This window comes from Pleurodeles waltl, chromosome 2_2, assembly GCF_031143425.1.
Source record: "Pleurodeles waltl isolate 20211129_DDA chromosome 2_2, aPleWal1.hap1.20221129, whole genome shotgun sequence".
NCBI lineage: Eukaryota > Metazoa > Chordata > Amphibia > Caudata > Salamandridae > Pleurodeles > Pleurodeles waltl.
In genome coordinates this window covers 202,314,599-202,332,267 of record NC_090439.1, presented here as the reverse complement: position 1 = coordinate 202,332,267, position 17,669 = coordinate 202,314,599, and the positions used below count along the sequence as shown (strand labels likewise).

Here is a 17,669-nt window from a genome sequence, read left to right as displayed (position 1 = left end):
TCAGGGATACCCAGCATGGCTGCATGGGTATAAAACTCTACCTCAGCCCAACCTGAGGTCTCTAGGTCATTACCTAAGAGACAATCTACAGGTAAGCTAGGTGACACTACCACCTCCTTAGGGCCAGTAACTCCACCCCAACTAAGCTGAACTATAGCTAAGGGAAGAAACTTAGTGGTTATGGGCATCAATAATCTTGTACTGTTGTCCAATGATGTGTTGTTCAGGAGGCACTAGGCTTTCAGTCACCAAAGTGATACTGGCACCTGTGTCCCTGTAGGCCTGGGCCTCAATACCATTTATTGAAACTGTCTGCCTGTACTTATCGATTGTAAGGGGACAAGCAGCCAGTGTGGCAAGGCCAATGCCACTTGGTGTGACAGAAACTGTCTTGGGACTGACTACCCCAGTTTCTATGATGGACCCATAAGTGAACCCAACTACACCCTTACTTTCACTGTTGCCAGCAGTCCCACCACTATTACCACTACTGCTAGGGGTACTAGAGTTTGATGTATTAGTTGTGGTTGACTCAGGGGGTTTGCCTGGACAGGACTTATCCCCTTGCCAATGGCCTTTATTTTTACACACATAGCACCAAGGCTTTTTAATGTGTGTATGTTGTGATGAAGAGGAAGAATTTGATTTATCCCCACCCCCTGAAGAGTGTTTAGGATGTGAAGAAGGATCTTTGGTTTTACCCTTATCCCCATGCTTATCCTGAGATTTCTCACCATCTTTCTTCTTCCCATCCTTGTCACCCCCTGTATGAACTTTTCTGTTCACTCTTGTTCTGACCCATTTGTCTGCCTTCTTTCCCATTCTTGGGGAGACGTCAGATCTGAGTCCACCAGATATTGGTGTAACAAGTCAGACACACAGTTATTCAGAATATGCTCTCTCAGAATAAGATTATACAGGCTTTCATAGTCAGAAACTTTACTGCCATGTAACCACCCCTCCAAGGCCTTCACTGAACAGTCAACAAAGTCTATTCAGTCTTGTGAGCACTCTTTTCTGGTGTCTCTCAACTTAATCCTGTATTGTTCAGTGGTTAAGCCAAATCCATCCAAGAGTGCATCCTTCAAAACTGCAAGATTGTTGGCATCACTTTCTCTAACAGTAAGGAGCCTATCCCTACCCTTTCCAGTGAAAGATAGCCACAATATAGCAGCCCACTGCCTTTGAGGGACCCCCTGTACCATACAAGCCCTCTCAAGTGCCGCAAACCACTTGTTGATTTCATCCCCCTCCTTGTAAGGGGGACTATCTTGTGCAGATTCCTGGAATCATGCTCTCTAACAGGATAACTATCAGGAATACTGCTGTTGCTGCCACCATGGGGTCCTAACCCCATTCTCTGTCTCTCCTTCTCCAGGTCTAGGGATTCCCTATCTAAGGCCAGCTGTTGCTGTTTAAGCTTCAGTCTGGTCTCTTCCACTCTCAACTTTTTGAGTTCCCTTTCTAACATGTTGTCTTCAGGGTGGGTGGGTTGGGAATGCTTGGGCACAGAAGATAAATTGGAAATAACAGAGGGAGATCTGTCCCTAACTGACTGGACTCTAATAACCTGGCCTCCAGGAATAAAGACACCCCTACTTTGATGGGAACCTCCATTACTACCAGCATTACAAGGTGGCCAGCTAAAGGGCAGATTTGGAACAGAACCCTCCCCTCCTCCCTCAAGGAGATCCCCTGAGTCAGAATGGGAGCCATCTATTAACTTTTCATTTGAAGTGCCTCCTAGAAATTCATCATTCACAATAAGCATGTTATATAGAAACTCTTTTGTAGGGTTCTTTCCTATCACTAAACCTCTGTCTAAGCAGAGACTCCTTAGGCTCTTGTAATTCAAATTGTCATAGGTAGTATTGACCATTTTAAGAGCAGACTCTACATAAGACATGATAGAAGGTTTAGAGACAGTGAGAAGAAAGAAAACGTTTCAGAACTTTTTAAAGACCAGAGAAAAAACCTTTTTCTAACTTTTTAGAATTTTTTTGAAGTTTTAGAGTACTTTTCAGAACTTAGTAGAAAGTTTAAGAGAAGAAAAGCAAAACTTTTTGGTTAGGTGTACATACACTGAATTTGTTTTGTATATTATTCTCTTATGAAAAGTACACAGTGACAAAGTGGTCAGTAGTTACAAGTACTTATCCCACCGCTGCACAACCAATGTAGGAGGCTGGCCTGGCTTGTAGTGGGTGCCAGAGGTACTTACACCTTGTGCCAGGTCCAGTTATCCCTTATTAGTGTAGAAGAGGTGTTTCTAGCAGCTTAGACTGATAGAAGGTAGCTATGGCAAAGCAGCTTAGGCTGAACTAGGAGACATGTAAAGCTCCTACTATACCACTGGTGTCATATGCACAATATCATAAGAAAACACAATACACAGAAGTACTAAAAATAAAGGTACTTTATTTTTATGACAATATGCTAAAAGTATCTCAGTGAGTACCCTCAGTATGAGGATAAGATATATACACAAGATATATGTACACAAACCAAAATTATGCAGGTAATAGCAAGAAAAGTAATGCAAGCAGTGTAAAGTTACAGTAGATTGCAATAGGAGCACATAGGTATAGGGGCAACACAAACCATATACTCCAAAAGTGGAATGCGAACCACGAATGGACCCCAAACCTATGTGAGCTTGTAGAGGTTCGCTGGGACTATAAGAAAACAGTGTAGGTTAGAAAAATAGCCCACCCCAAGACCCTGAAAGGTAGGTGTAAAGTGCACCAACTACCCCCAGACAGCACAGAAGTCGTGATAGGGGGATTCTGCAGGAAGAACAAACACCAGCAATGCAGCAACAGTGGATTTCCGGACCTGAGTACCTGTAAGACAAGGAGACCAAGTCCAATAGTCGCGACAGTGTCGAGAGTGGGCAGGAGCCCAGGAAATGCCAGCTGAGGGTGCAAGGAAGCTGCCACCTGTTGGATGAAGCTTGGAGTTCTGCAAGAAAGAAGAGGACTAGGAACTTCTCCTTCGGAGGATGGATGTCCCATGTCGCGATGAAGCTTGCAGAGGTGTTCCCACGCAGAAAGACCACAAACAAGCTTTGCTAGCTGCAAAGGTCGCGGTTAGGGTTTTTGGATGCTGCTGTGGCCCAGGAGGGACCAGGATGTCGCCACTTGGACGAGGAGACAGGGGGGGCAACCAGCAAGTCAGGGGGCCCTCACAGAAGCAGGCAGCACTCGCAGAAGTACCTGAACAGGCACTTGGAAGAAGAGTGAACCGGAGTCCACGAGAAGTCACAAAAGGGAGTCCCACGATGCCGGATAACTCAGAAGGTTGTGCACTGCAGGTTAGAGTGTCGGGGACCCAGGCTTGGCTGTGCACAAAGGAAATCCTCGAAGAGTGCACAGGAGCCGGAGCAGCTGCAAATCACGCGGTACCCAGCAATGCAGTCTAGCGTGGGGAGGCAAGGACTTACCTCCACCAAACTTGGACTGAAGAGTCACTGGACTGTGGGAGTCACTTGGACAGAGTTGCTGAGTTCCAGGGACCACGCTTGTCGTGCTGAGAGGGGACCCAGAGAACTAGTGATGCAGTCTTTTGTTGCCTGCGGTTGCAGGGGGAAGATTCCATTGACCCACGGGAGATTTCTTCAGAGCTCCTGGTGCAGAGAGGAGGCAGGCTACCCCCAGAGCATGCACCACCTGGAAACAGTCGAGAAAGCCGGCAGGATGAAGCGATATAAGGTTGCTATTAGTCGTCTTTGCTACTTTGTTGCAGTTTTGCAAGCATCCTGAGCAGTCAGCGGTCGATCCTTTGGCAGAAGGTGAAGAGGGAGATGCAGAGGAACTCTGGTGAGCTCTTGCATTCGTTATCTGAAGATTTCCTCAAAGCAGAGACCCTAAATAGCCAGAAAAGGAGGTTTGGCTACCTAGGAAGGAGGATTGGCTACCAAGAGAGGTAAGAGCCTATCAGAAGGAGCCTCTGTCGTCACCTGCTGGCACTGGCCACTCAGAGCAGCCCAGTGTGCCACAGACACCTCTGTTTCCAAGATGGCAGAGGTCTGGGAGACACTGGAGGAGCTCTGGGCACCTCCCCTGGGAGATGCAGGTCAGGGGAGTGGTCACTCCCCTTTCCTTTGTCCAGTTTTGCGCAAGAGCAGGGCTGGGGGATCCCTAAACCGGTGTAGACTGGCTTATGCAGTGATGGGCACCATCTGTGCCCATCAAAGCATTTCCAGAGGCTGGGGGAGGCTACTCCTCCCCAGCCTTCACACCTATTTCCAAAGGGAGAGGGTGTTACAGACTCTCTCAGAGGAAATCCTTTGTTCTGCCTTCCTGGGCCAGGGCTGCCTGGACCCCAGGAGGGCAGAAACCTGTCTGAGGGGTTGGCAGCAGCAGTAGCTGCAGTGGAGACCCCGGAAAGGCAGTTTGGCAGTACCCGGGTTCTGTGCTAGAGACCCGGGGGATCATGGAATTGTCCCCCTAATGCCAGAATGGCATTGGGGTGAGAATTCCATGATCTTAGACATGTTACATGGCCATGTTCGGAGTTACCATTGTGACGCTGTACATAGGTAGTGACCTATATACAGTGAACGCGTGTAATGGTGTCCCCGCACTCACAAAGTCTGGGGGATTTGCCCTGAACGATGTGGGGGCACCTTGGCTAGTGCCAGGGTGCCCACACACTAAGTAACTTTGCACCCAACCTTCACCAGGTGAAGGTTAGACATATAGGTGACTTATAAGTTACTTAAGTGCAGTGGTAAATGGCTGTGGAATAACGTGGACGTTATTTCACTCAGGCTGCACTGGCAGGCCTGTGTAAGAATTGTCAGAGCTCCCTATGGGTGGCAAAAGAAATGCTGCAGCCCATAGGGATCTCCTGGAACCCCAATACCCTGGGTACCTCAGTACCATATACTAGTGAATTATATGGGTGTACCAGTATGCCAATGTGAATTGGTAAATTGAGTCACTAGCCTGTTAGTGACAAATTTGGAAAGCAGAGAGAGCATAACCACTGAGGTTCTGGTTAGCAGAGCCTCAGTGAGACAGTTAGGCATTACACAGGGAACACATACATATAGGCCACAAACTTATGAGCACTGGGGTCCTGGCTAGCAGGGTCCCAGTGACACATAACAAACATACTGACAACATAGGGTCTTCACTATGAGCACTGGGCCCTGGCTGGCAGGATCCCAGTGAGACAGTGAAAACACCCTGACATATACTCCCAAACAGGCCAAGACCCCAGTGCTAATAAGTTTGTGGCCTATATGTGTTCCCTGTGTGGTGCCTAACTGTCTCACTGAGGCTCTGCTAACCAGAACCTCAGTGGTTATGCTCTCTCTGCTTTCCAAATTTGTCACTAACAGGCTAGTGACAAAATTTACCAATTCACATTGGCATACTGGGACACCCATATAATTCCCTTGTATATGGTACTGAGGTACCCAGGGTATTGGTGTTCCAGGAGATCCCGATGGGCTGCAGCATTTCTTTTGCCACCCATAGGGAGCTCTGACAATTCTTACACAGGACTGCCAGTGCAGCCTGCGTGAAATAACGTCCACGTTATTTCACAGCCATTTACCACTGCACATAAGTAACTTATAAGTCACCTATATGTCTAACCTTCACCTGGTGAAGGTTGGGTGCAAAGTTACTTAGTGTGTGGGCACCCTGGCACTAGCCAAGGTGCCCCCACATTGTTCAGGGCAAATTTCCCGGACTTTGTGAGTGCAGGGACACCATTACACGTGTGCACTATACATAGGTCACTACCTATGTACAGCGTTGCAATGGTAACTCGAACATGGCCATGTAACATGTCTAAGATCATGGAATTGTCACCCCAATACCATTCTGGTATTGGGGGGACAATTCCATGATCCCCCGGGTCTCTAGCACAGAACCTGGGTACTGCCAAACTGCCTTTCCCGGAGTCTCCACTGCAGCTGCTGCTGCCAACCCCTCAGACAGGTTTCTGCCCTCCTGGGGTCTAGGCAGCCCTGGCCCAGGAAGGCAGAACAAAGGATTTCCTCTGAGAGAGGGTGTAACACCCTCTCCCTTTGGAAATAGGTCTGAAGGCTGGGGAGGAGCAGCCTCCCCCAGTCTCTGGAAATGCTTTGATGGGCACAGATGGTGCCCATCTCTGCATAAGCCGGTCTACACCGGTTCAGGGATCCCCCAGCCCTGCTCTGGCGCGAAACTGGACAAAGGAAAGGGAAGTGACCACTCCCCTGACCAGTACCTCCCAGGGGAGGTGCCCAGAGCTCCTCCAGTGTGTCCCAGACCTCTGCCATCTTGGAAACAGAGGTGTTTGGGGCACTCTGGATTGCTCTGAGTGGCCAGTGCCAGAAGGTGATGTCAGAGGCTCCTTCTGATAGGCTCTTACCTCTCTTGGTGGCCAATCCTCCTTCCTTGGTAGCCAAACCTCCTTTTCTGGCTATTTAGGGTCTCTGCTTTGGGGAATTCTTTAGATAACGAATGCAAGAGCTCACCAGAGTTCTTCTGCATCTCCTTCTTCACCTTCTACCAAAGGATCGACCGCTGACTGCTCAGGATGCCTGCAAAACCGCAACAAAGTAGCAAGACGACTACCAGCAACATTGTAGCGCCTAATCCTGCCGGCTTTCTCGACTGTTTCCAGGTGGTGCATGCTCAGGGGGTAGCCTGCCTTCACCCTGCACCAGAAGCTCCGAAGAAATCTCCCGTGGGTCGACGAGATCTTCCCCCTGCTAACGCAGGCACCAAAAGACTGCAACACTGGTCCTCTGGGTCCCCTCTCATCCTGACGAGCGTGTTCCCTGGAACACAGCAACTTTGTCCAAGTTATTCCCACAGTCCAGTGACTCTTCAGTCCATGTTTGGTGGAGGTAAGTCCTTGCCTCCCCACGCTAGACTGCAAAGCTGTGTACCATGTGATTTGCAGCTGCTCCGGCTCCTGTGCACTCCTCCAGGATTTCCTTCGTGCACAGCCAAGCCTGGGTCCCCGGCACTCCATCCTGCAGTGCACAACCTTCTGAGTTGTCCTCAGGCGTCGTGGGACTCCCTTTTGTGACTTTGCGTGGACTCCGGTTCACTTTTCTTCTAACTGCCTGTTGGGGTACTTCTGCTGGTGCTGCCTGCTTCTGTGAGGGCTCCCTGACTTGCTGGGCGCCCCCTCTGTCTCCTCCTCCAAGTGGCGACATCCTGGTCCCTCCTGGGCCACAGCAGCACCCAAAAACCTCTACCACGACCCTTGCAGCTAGCAAGGCTTGTTTGTGGTCTTTCTGCATGGGAACACCTCTGCAAGCTTCATCGCAACGTGGGAGAAGTCCCTAGTCCTCTTCTTTCTTGCAGAACTCCAAGCTTCTTCCAACCGGTGGCAGCTTTCTTGCATTTTCAGCTGGCATTTCCTGGGCTCCTGCCCACTCTCGACACTGTTGTGACTATTGGACTTGGTCCCCTTGACTTACAGGTACTCAGGTCCGGAAATACACTGTTGTTGCATTGCTGGTGTTTGTTCTTCCTGCAGAATCCCCTATCACTACTTCTGTGCTCTCTGGGGGTAGTAGGTGTACTTTACTCCTACATTTCAGGGTCTTGGGGTGGGGTATTTTTCTAACCCTCACTGTTTTCTTACAGTCCCAGCGACCCTCTACAAGCTCACATAGGTTTGGGGTCCATTTGTGGTTTGCATTCCACTTTTGGAGTATATGGTTTGTGTTGCCCCATACCTATGTGCTCATATTTCAAGCTATTGTAATTCTACACTGTTTGCATTACTTTTCTTGCTATTACTTACCTAATTTTGGTTTGTGTACATATATCTTGTGTATATAACTTATCCTCTTACTGAGGGTACTCACTGAGATACTTTTGGCATATTGTCATAAAAATAAAGTACCTTTATTTTTAGTAACTCTGTGTATTGTGTTTTCTTATGATATTGTGCATATGATATAAGTGGTATAGTAGGAGCTTTCCATGTCTCCTAGTTCAGCTTAAGCTGCTTTGCCATAGCTACCTTCTATCAGTCTAAGCTGCTAGAAACACCTCTTCTACACTAATAAGGGATAACTGGACCTGGCACAAGGTGCAAGTACCTTTGGTACCCACTACAAGCCAGGCCAGCCTCCTACAGTGGAAAAGAGATCAGGGAGAGGGTCACTCTCTTCTTCCTGTCCCTCTTCTGTTGCCATGAGCAGGGTGAGATCAGCCCTGTCATAGTAGGGTTTTAGGCGGTTGGCATGAATCACCCTAAGGGGACTCCTGGCAGTGCCCAGGTCTACCAGATAGGTAACCTCACCCTTCTTTTCAACAATTAGATGGGGTCCACTCCATTTGTCCTGGAGTGCTCTTGGGGCCACAGGCTCCAATACCCACACCTTCTGTCCTGGTTGGTACTGGATCAGAACAGCCTTCTGGCCATGCCATTGCTTTTGCAGCTCCTGACTGGCCTGAAGGTTTTTACTGGCCTTTTTCATGTACTCAGCCATTCTGGATCTTAGGCCAAGTACATAGTCCACTATGTCCTGTTTGGGAGCTTTTAAAAGTTGTTCCCAACCCTCCTTCACAAGAGTGAGTGGACCTTTTACAGGGTGTCCAAAGAGGAGTTCAAAGGGGCTGAAGCCCACTACTTTCTGGGGTACCTCCCTGTAAGCAAAAAGGAGGCAAGGTAACAGGACATCCCATCTCCTCCTGAGTTTTTCAGGGAGTCCCATTATCATACCTTTGAGAGTTTTATTAAACATCTCTACCAGTCCATTAGTCTGTGGATGATAAGGAGTGGTGAACTTGTAGGTAACACCACACTCCTTCGACATTGCTTTCAAGAATGCAGACATGAAGTTGCTACCCATGTCTGATACAACCTCTTGAGGGAAACCCACCCTGGAAAAGATTCCCAGGAGGGCCTTTGCCACTGCAGGGGCTGTAGTGGCCCTTAGAGGAATTGCTTCAGGATATCTTGTGGCATGGTCCACAACCACCAAGATAAACCTATTGCCTGAAGCAGTAGGAGGGTCATGGAGGCCAACTATGTCAACCCCTGCCCTTTCAAAGGGCATCCCAACCACAGGTAGTGGAATAAGGGGAGCCTTTGGAGTGCCACCAGTCTTGCCACTGGCTTGGCAGGTCACACAAGACTTACAAAAATCTTTAGTGTCCTCTGACATCCTAGGCCAGTGGAACGGGGGACAAGTCTCTCCCATGTTTTGATCTGGCCCAAATGCCCAGCCAAAGGAATGTCATGTGCAAGAGTTAGGAGAAACTCTCTGTACTGCAGGGGAATGACCAATCTCCTGGCTGCTTCAGGTTTTGGGTCCCTTGCCTCTGTGTACAAGAGGTTGTCCTCCTAGTAAACTCTATGTGAGTCACTGACATCCCCATTTTGCTGCTTGACTGCTTGCTGTCTGAGATCCTCTAATGTGGGACAGGTTTGCTGTGCCACACTCAGCTCTTCCCTGGCAGGCCCCCCTCCACCCAAAAGCTCAGCAGTGTCTGCTGCCAGCTCATCTGGTGAAGGTTCTGCACAGGGAGGAAATTCTTCTTCATCAGAAGGAGAATCATCTGTAGAGGGAGGGATAGTGGGTAGGGATTTACCCTTGCTACCCCTAGCTTTAGGGAGCACTTGGTCCATTGTTCCAGGATCCAAGTTACCCTGTCCTTTTTGCCTTTTGGCCTGAGCCCTTGTCAAAGCAAAAATATGCCCAAGAATGCCCAGCATTGCTGCATAAGCCTCCAACTCCACTTCTGCCCAAGCTGATGTTTCCAAGTCATTGCCCAGTAAGCAATCTACAGGTAATTCAGTGGCTACCACAACTTTCTTGCGACCAGTAAACCCCACCCCCCAGTTGAGATTCACAACAGCCATGGGGTGGCTAAGATTGTTGTTATGAGCATCAGTCACGTGGTACTGCTGACCAAGTAGGTGTTGACCATAGTAACACGGGCACCTGTGTCCCTGTAGGCCTGAACCTCAACACCATTTATTGGGGGAAGTTGCTTGTACTTATCCATATTAAGGGGACAAGCAACCAAGGTGGCCAAATCAATGGCACCTTTAGAGACTAACACAGCCTCTGTGGTCTCCCTAACAAGACCAACCCCAACTACATTGCCAATAGTGAGGCCAGCTACACCCTTGGATTGGCTATTTGTAGGTTTGCTCCCAACACCACTGCTATTACTAGGGGCACTAGAATTTGCAGCAGGGGTTGTGGTAGTGGGAGGTTTGGTGTTTTTCTTTGGAATCAGTTGCCCAATGGCCTTTGACCTTACGCAAATGACACCAAGGCTTTTTAGGTTAATTATTGGAAGAGGATTTGGACCCACCACCCCAACCAGAGGATTTTTGTGGGCCTGATGAAGCCTCAGTTTTACTTTTGTCCCCACCCTTGTCAGAAGACTTACCATCCTTCTTCTTGCCATCCTTGTCACCCCCTGTATGAACTTTTCTGTTCACTCTTGTTCTGACCCACTTGTCTGCCTTCATTCCCAATTCTTGGGGAGAGTTGCCTTTCTAACAAGTTATCCTCAGGGTGGGTGGGTTGGGAATGCTTTGACACAGAAGACCTGTCGGAAACTACAGAGGGGGATCTGTCCCTAACTTACTGAACCCTGGAAACTTGGCCTCTAGGAATAAAGGATGCCCTACTGTGATGGGAACCTCCATTACTACCAACATTACTGGGTGTCCTGCTAGGGTCAGATGCTGTTCAGAACCCTCCCCACCTTCCTCAAGGTGTTCTCCTGAGTCAGAATGGGAACCTTCTATTAACCTCTCATCTGATGGGCCTGCTTGGGACTCATCATTTACAATAAGCATGTTAAACAGAAACTCTTTTGTAGGGTTCTTTCCTATCACTAAACCTCTATCTAAGCAGAGACTCCTTAGGCTCTTGTAATTGAAATTGTCATAAGTTGTATTGACAGTTTTAAGAGCTGAATCAGCCACAGACACGATAGCAAAAGGTTTAAGAGATAGTGAGAAGGAAGAAAAAGTTTCAGAACTGTTTTAAAGAACAGAAAAAAAACTTTTTCTAACTTTTAGGAAACTTTTAGAAGTTTTAGAAAACTTTTCAGAACTTTGTAAAAAGTTTTAGAGAAGAAAAGCAAAACCTTTTAGTTAAGTGTACATACACTGAACTGTTTTGTACATGATTCTCTTATGAAAAGTACACAATGGTAAGTAGTTACAAGTAATTATCCCACCGCTGCACAACTAAAGTAGGAGGAGTGGAGTATCGTAGATTGAAGTGGGATAGCATGTCATAGAGTGGCATAGAGTGGAGTAGTATGTCATAGAATAGAGTGGAGTAAAGTGGCATGGAGTGGTGTAGAGGCAATTGTGTATAGAGTCAAAGAGTGGAGTAAAGTGTTGTATAGTGGCACAGAGTGGAGTAAGGTTTCATGGAGTAGAGCGTCAGAACGGAGTATTATGGAGTGTATTGTCGTAGAGTGAAGTGTCATAGAGTGATCGAGAGTGAAGTAGTGCAGAGTACAGTAGTGCAGAGCACATAAAATACTGTTCTTTGCGTGATACACATTCTTTGCAGCAGGCACATTAACCATCTGCACTAACATAGATGAGTCAAAACTGCCACTAGACAAAACCCCTACCTCTCTCCCACAAGTACATTAATCACCAGAGTTATCTTGGTGCTTTTATTTTTGCCCGAAAGCCTCTGGTGACTGCTAAGAAATGGTGTGGAGAGGCAGGGGGATAAAAATTAAAAAAAGAACACTTAATCTGTGTATGGCTGCCGTCTCCCCTCCGTCCTCTTCTCTTCCTGAGTCCCGGCAGCACAGAAGCACACAGGCTCCCAGACTCCCCTAAGCCAATCAAAATGCTGCTGTCACCAGCATGACAGCAGCGTCGTGATTGGTCTGAGCAGCCTGGTTCAGCACTCAGACAGGGTGTAGGAGCCTGTTCATGTTTTACACCTTGCCGTGCAATACAGCCGGGTGGGGAAATACTAAGTGTGCATGTCTGTTTGGCCAGCCCAAGCAGCCGGCTAAACTGTCATGCCCAATTATGGTGCACATTCCACTCCTCCTCCATGTGCATAGCCCAGCCTACCCCGCCCTAACTTGCCTCTGCACTGAAAAATAAATTATAATAACATTGTGTTATTAACATTTTATTTTTCCTTTTATGAACTGCTAAGAGCAGTAGGGGAACGCTCCTCCCCCTCAGCGGAGGAGCCGCTGCTGCTGGAGGTACAAGTAACTTTGCAGTGCTTTTAAAACTGCTGCACAAAGGAAGTAATAAATATAAAAACACATGTGTTTCTAGATGCCCCAGCTGGAGAAGTGCCTTTCTGCTGGCCCAGGTCTGAGGATTCCCTGGGAGTGTGTCACAGACCCTTGGGGAGCCTCAGACCACAGGTTGGGAACTGCTGCACTAAGGTTTTAACTGGCTTGTGGGTAAGTTGATGGTGTGGTATTATATGGCCTATTGTACCCATTGGTGTCAAAGATAAGGATACTGCAAGTCATCTTGGAGTTCCATACCTTATAAAAAAGCATTGGCAAAACCAATAGGTCCCACCTATGCAGAGCTATTGGCTTTGTTAGCATGTTTTAGCCATGTTGTAAAATAGTATGGCTGCTGTTCAGAGTAGCTATATGTTAATGGCATAAAGGAGAATGACATGTCATAAAGTGTCATCGATTGGTGTGGCATAGAGTGTCGAGGAGTGAGTAGAGTGTCGTAGAGTACAGTACTGTCAGAGTGGAGTAGAGTGGAGAGGAATAAAGAAGAGTACAGTGGCATAGAGTGGAGTAAAATAATGTGGAGTGCCATAGAGAGAGTTGAATAGGGTGTCGTTGAGCATAGTATATTGTGGTATAGTGCAGTGGCATGGAGTGTCATAGAGTGGAATGGAGTATTGTAGATTGAAGTGGGATAGCATGTCATGGAGTGGCATAGAGTGGAGTAGTATGTCATAGAATAGAGTGGAGTAAAGTGGCACGGAGTGGTGTAGAGGCAATTGTGTATAGAGTCAAAGAGTGGAGTAAAGTGTTGTATAGTGGCACAGAGTGGATTAAGGTTTCATGGAGTAGAGCGCCAAAACTGAGTATTATGGAGTGTATTGTCGTAGAGTGAAGTGTCATAGAGTGATCTAGAGTGCAGTGGTGCAGAGTACAGTAGTGCAGAGTAGATTGGCATAGAGTGCATTGGTTTTTAGTAAATTGGTGCAGAGTGCATTGGTGTAGAGTGCACTGGGTTAGAGTAGAGTGCACTACTCTAGAGTGGAGTGGTACAGCATAGTTTACAGTGGCACAGAGTGCAGTAGTGCAGAGTGCTGTGTCATAGGGTGATGTGGTGCATGGTAGAGTGGAGTGCTGCAAGATAGAGTGGCGTAGAGTGCAGTGATGCACCATAGAGGGGTGTAGAGTGTAGTGGCATAGAGTGCATTGGTGAAGAGTGCAGTAGAGTGGCACAGAGTTGAGCGGTGGCAAGTAGAGTGCAGTGGTGCAGAGTACAGTGGTGTAGAGTTCAGTGGCAAAGTGTGCACTGTTGCAGCGTAGAGTGTCGTAAAGGGCAGTGGTGTAGAGTAGAGTGGCATCGAGTGCATTGACGTAGAGTGCAGTCGCATACAATGGCATAGACTACAGTGGTGCAGAATAGAATAGAGTGGCGTAATGTGCAGTGTTGCAGTGCAAAGTGGGTCATAGAGTGCAGTGGTGTAGAGTGATGTAGAGAGCAGTGGTGTTGAGTGCAGCGGTGCAGAGTGGTGTAGAGTAGATTGCTGCAGTAAAGTAGAGTGGTGTATAGTAGAGTGGTGTAGAGTGCATTGACGTAGTCTACAGTGGTGCAGAGTAGAGTGGAGTGTCCTAGACTAGAGTGGGGTAGAGTGCATTGGCATAGAGTAGAGTGGTACAGAGTAGAGTAGAGAGGTGCAGAGTAGATTGCAGTGCCATGGAGTGATCCAGATTAGAGTAGAGTGACATAAAGTGGAGTATGCATAATGTGGTAGCAACACATCCTCAACTGAAATTACCATTACATTTGCAAAGACATACAGTTTTACTGATAAAAACATACAGCACACAAATGTTAATGTGTGGAAATGTTATGTATTGATTTGTTTCGATCATCTTAAAATATTTGTTTCACTACACTTATATTCTTAAATATCCGCAAATTTCATTCACAAACATTTGAAGTTTGTTGTGTGGTAGATAAAAATAGCATCCTAAAGCCTTCCTCCACCATCCCCCCAGTAGCTAGCATGATTGTCATATAAGTTCTCTCACTATGAAGTCAGAGCAAGAAAGTTAAACGCCAAGATCCATGGGAAGACAGAGCCTGGAATTTGACCTTGGTCTTTGAATGTACAGCAAGTGAGACAAAATAAGAACAATATTTAAAGGCCTGTTTACAGACATCGAACACTGGTGGAAGGATACAGTATACAAGAGATGCGCTACTGTAGGGACAAACTCAAGCGGACAGCCTAAATCAAATACAGCTAGCAAATAGAAACTAAGCAAATGTAAATTGCAAAGACAAAGGTAAGCAATGGGTGGAATATATTCCCAGTGCAGCTTTCCAAATGTCCTCTAAATGACTTTAGCAAACCAGACAGCTTTGATCTAATGAACTCAGCCTACAGCCTAGTTCCTATGTATTTTTATGGAACTCCTCTGTGACTGCGACAGTCAAACGGTATCTTGCTATTTAGGGCCTTTTACAAACGCTCTTATGGGCCAGGACTGCTGTATTGTCCTGTAACATTATGAAATCTGTGCAGATTTATGAAAATTTATTGATACAAACACTGTATTTCTGATGCCTGGGTTGGCTATCCCCAGGGCCACTGGAATTAAGCAAATGTGTGCTGCAGTGTTTTTCGCATAGTTATGGATTTGCCACATTTGCCACAAAATCTAGCATCGTCTGCATAATCTACAGATTTTAAAAAAAAAGTTACTAAAAGCGCAGCAACACGTGTTGATGCACAGTGCAGGGCCCTTTTGCAAACATTGACTGCTAGCTTTTCTTTAGCTTGTTGCTATATTTAGGTGTTAAGCTGGTACTAGTGAGGTACAACCTAAGCCCAGAGAGTGTTAACAAGTGTAACAATTACAAAATAATGAAATACTATCACAAAATGTGTCATATTATGTCGCATAATTTGCCTCTTCTGCCTGCATAACTTAGTCAACCCTGCCACATAATTTGGCCCTCCCCTACTCCATAATTCTAGTGGCCCTATCACCAATGCATCCTCATATAACTGTTATTCTTTATTTGCCATTTTTTCTGTCTCTTCCCATAAAAATTTAAAATTAATAAAACAAAATTATAAAACAAGTCAAACGAGAATGTTAAATACAGAAAAGATAATATACATCAATATGCTTAAGTATGTGACAATAACAACAACATAACTAATAACGCTGGGCAAACTGCCTAAACTGAAAAGTGGCTTGTCCCTGTTAGCCACGCTGTAATCCAACCCTTTATTACTTAGATAAAAAACATTTAGCACAATTCACAAAGTTAAATTTAGACATTTGGTCTAAATTTAGACCAAACATCTAATTTTACAAGTATTATCTTTACGTCTGCATTTGGGGCAGATCTCCGTTATGTGTAAATGTTAGAAAGAGATACCATTCTAGCAGCTAAATTGTATAGTGTGAAAAGATAAAATCTCACCTTCCCCGTTTCAGGAAATGGTGTGATCCTAGGCAACTACAAATACTCAGGACACAAGTCCTAAGATAAAGAAGTGAGGGGGACTAACCAAGGTAGGCAGTTTGCAAGTGACATCACAACGCATTACGTCATGGTGTGTGACATTGCACTTGGGGTCACAACCCATGGCCTCAAAGAAGGTGGCATCAGATCTTAACACCTCAAGACATATGTTTAGCAAGTCTATTATGAGTATATTTGAGCGCTTTACTATATTTAACAAATGAGCTTTTGCTTTGGGGTTGTGCCAAAAAAGTTAGGTAACCTTGACAGAAAATCTGGGCCTCAATTTATAAATTTTTTTTTTAGAGGCTCTGCCACCAAGAAATTGGCATAAGGGAGGAATGTGGCAGTAACTCCGTTCTGCTTAATTGGTGCAAAGTCTGCATTTTAAAGTATCTTGTGGGTGTTAAGGCATCTGCTAAAGAGATCTCTGTGTGTCCAATATATCTTAGGGAATAATAATAATGTGCATGATGTACAGCACTTGGAAACCCTGCACTGGATTAAGTAGCACTATAAAAGAAACAAATTAAGATAGTGGTATTTAAATTGTTATTTGTGTAAATACTGGGGCAGACCAACACATCTGACATTCTTACAGTGCATACCTATCTCTTAAATGCAGGGACTGAACAAAGTGAAAATCATGTCTCTCTTAGATACCTACGAAGTAATAGCAAGCTGTGTCGTTTTTTCCCTAAATAGCAGCTAGGTGTGAGGCTCCAAATAGGTTCCAGCTTAGAATAATCAATGACAAAAGGAGGCCTGATGGCCCCTTAATTTCAACCTTTGTCCTGGGCCAGCAGAAATTTAAATTTGAAAGCGCTTCTGAAAGTGTGTGCAGGCGCTTCTGAAAATGTTAAAATACATCAGGACGAAATGGCCCTGCAAGATAGAAGTGAGAGAGGAATTATTTTGCCCCCTTGTCCCCCACCCCCCACTCCCGTCCCCCGTGTCCCCCACACTCCAAAATCTGGGGGGGGGATACATCCCCGCACCCCCCCCCCCCACCCTTCCTACGCCCATGCGTCTTATCACTTTCTGCAGGGTGGGGCATTATTTTGCTTTAGGTCACTGAACAGGGGTAAGAAATATAAAGCATACCTCCTCCGTGACTCTGGCATAGATATGGGAATCGCCACACATTTCCCAGTCCGACACAGAAGCCCACACAGGTCAGCATGTACTGTGCTTTGTTGTCCCATTTTGGTCTCTCGTTCACCTCCTCCTTCTCAATCCTCTCGAGCTCTTGGTGGGAAGTTATCCGGCTCTCCAAGCCGGGGTTTGGTAGCTGTAGTTTTACCATTCTGCACTTCTGCATGCGAGAGCGGCGTGGGAGGCGTTCTCGATGATGGAGGTTCAGTCTAATTGGGAGCTTCCAGTATTGCCTTCAACTATTTATAGCGAACCTTTGGTACTGAGTCTGCAGTATAAAGAAACGTCAGCAAAACCCTTGAAGTCAACTTGTACAATTATTAATGCTTTATCGGTTAAAGCTGGTCGTAACACGGCATTTTGCAAGTGTCAAACTCCACTTGCAGATGCGAGTGCAATTCACAAACCCAATTACTCTAACTTTAATGATTCCGGAATAATTATGACATGCTCTTGCCCCTCCTCTTCTGTGAACTGAGTTGTAAAACAAACCGTGCTTAAACCGTTGGAAACGACTTTTAAATTGCCTTCTGCAGTATGATTACACACACTTAATGTTGTTGACTGATACTTTGAGATGAGTCGCAAGGTCGAAGGTTATTTTCAATGGCTCTGCCCTGATATACTTACATGTTCCTGTTCAGGCTCGAATAGAACTGGCAGCAGGTGTTTTGTGAAAAAAAAAATCCACTAGAAGTAAAAAAAGGTTAACCATAAACTACCACAGTTCACTTTATTTAAAATGAAAGATCCCCAGGGCCTTGAAAGTTCGTATTTTTGGTGCTTAGCATGATCCTGACGTGCTGAGTCCAGTGCTTTATTTTAAATGGGAATGCAGCAGT

The 17,669-nt window shown here is 46.2% G+C and overlaps 1 protein-coding gene across 1 annotated transcript in view; it reads right to left on the bottom strand.

The window, feature by feature from the left end:
- SLC6A19 (solute carrier family 6 member 19) overlaps positions 1 to 17,056 on the bottom strand; it is a 1,531,867-nt gene extending 1,514,811 nt beyond the window's left edge. Inside the window, exon 1 of the mRNA XM_069219637.1 lies at positions 16,777 to 17,056. Coding sequence (XP_069075738.1) covers positions 16,777 to 16,993 — 217 coding nt within the window. The 5' untranslated portion in view covers positions 16,994 to 17,056. The remainder of the gene's footprint in view (positions 1 to 16,776) is intronic.
- Positions 17,057 to 17,669: the final 613 nt, after the last annotated feature.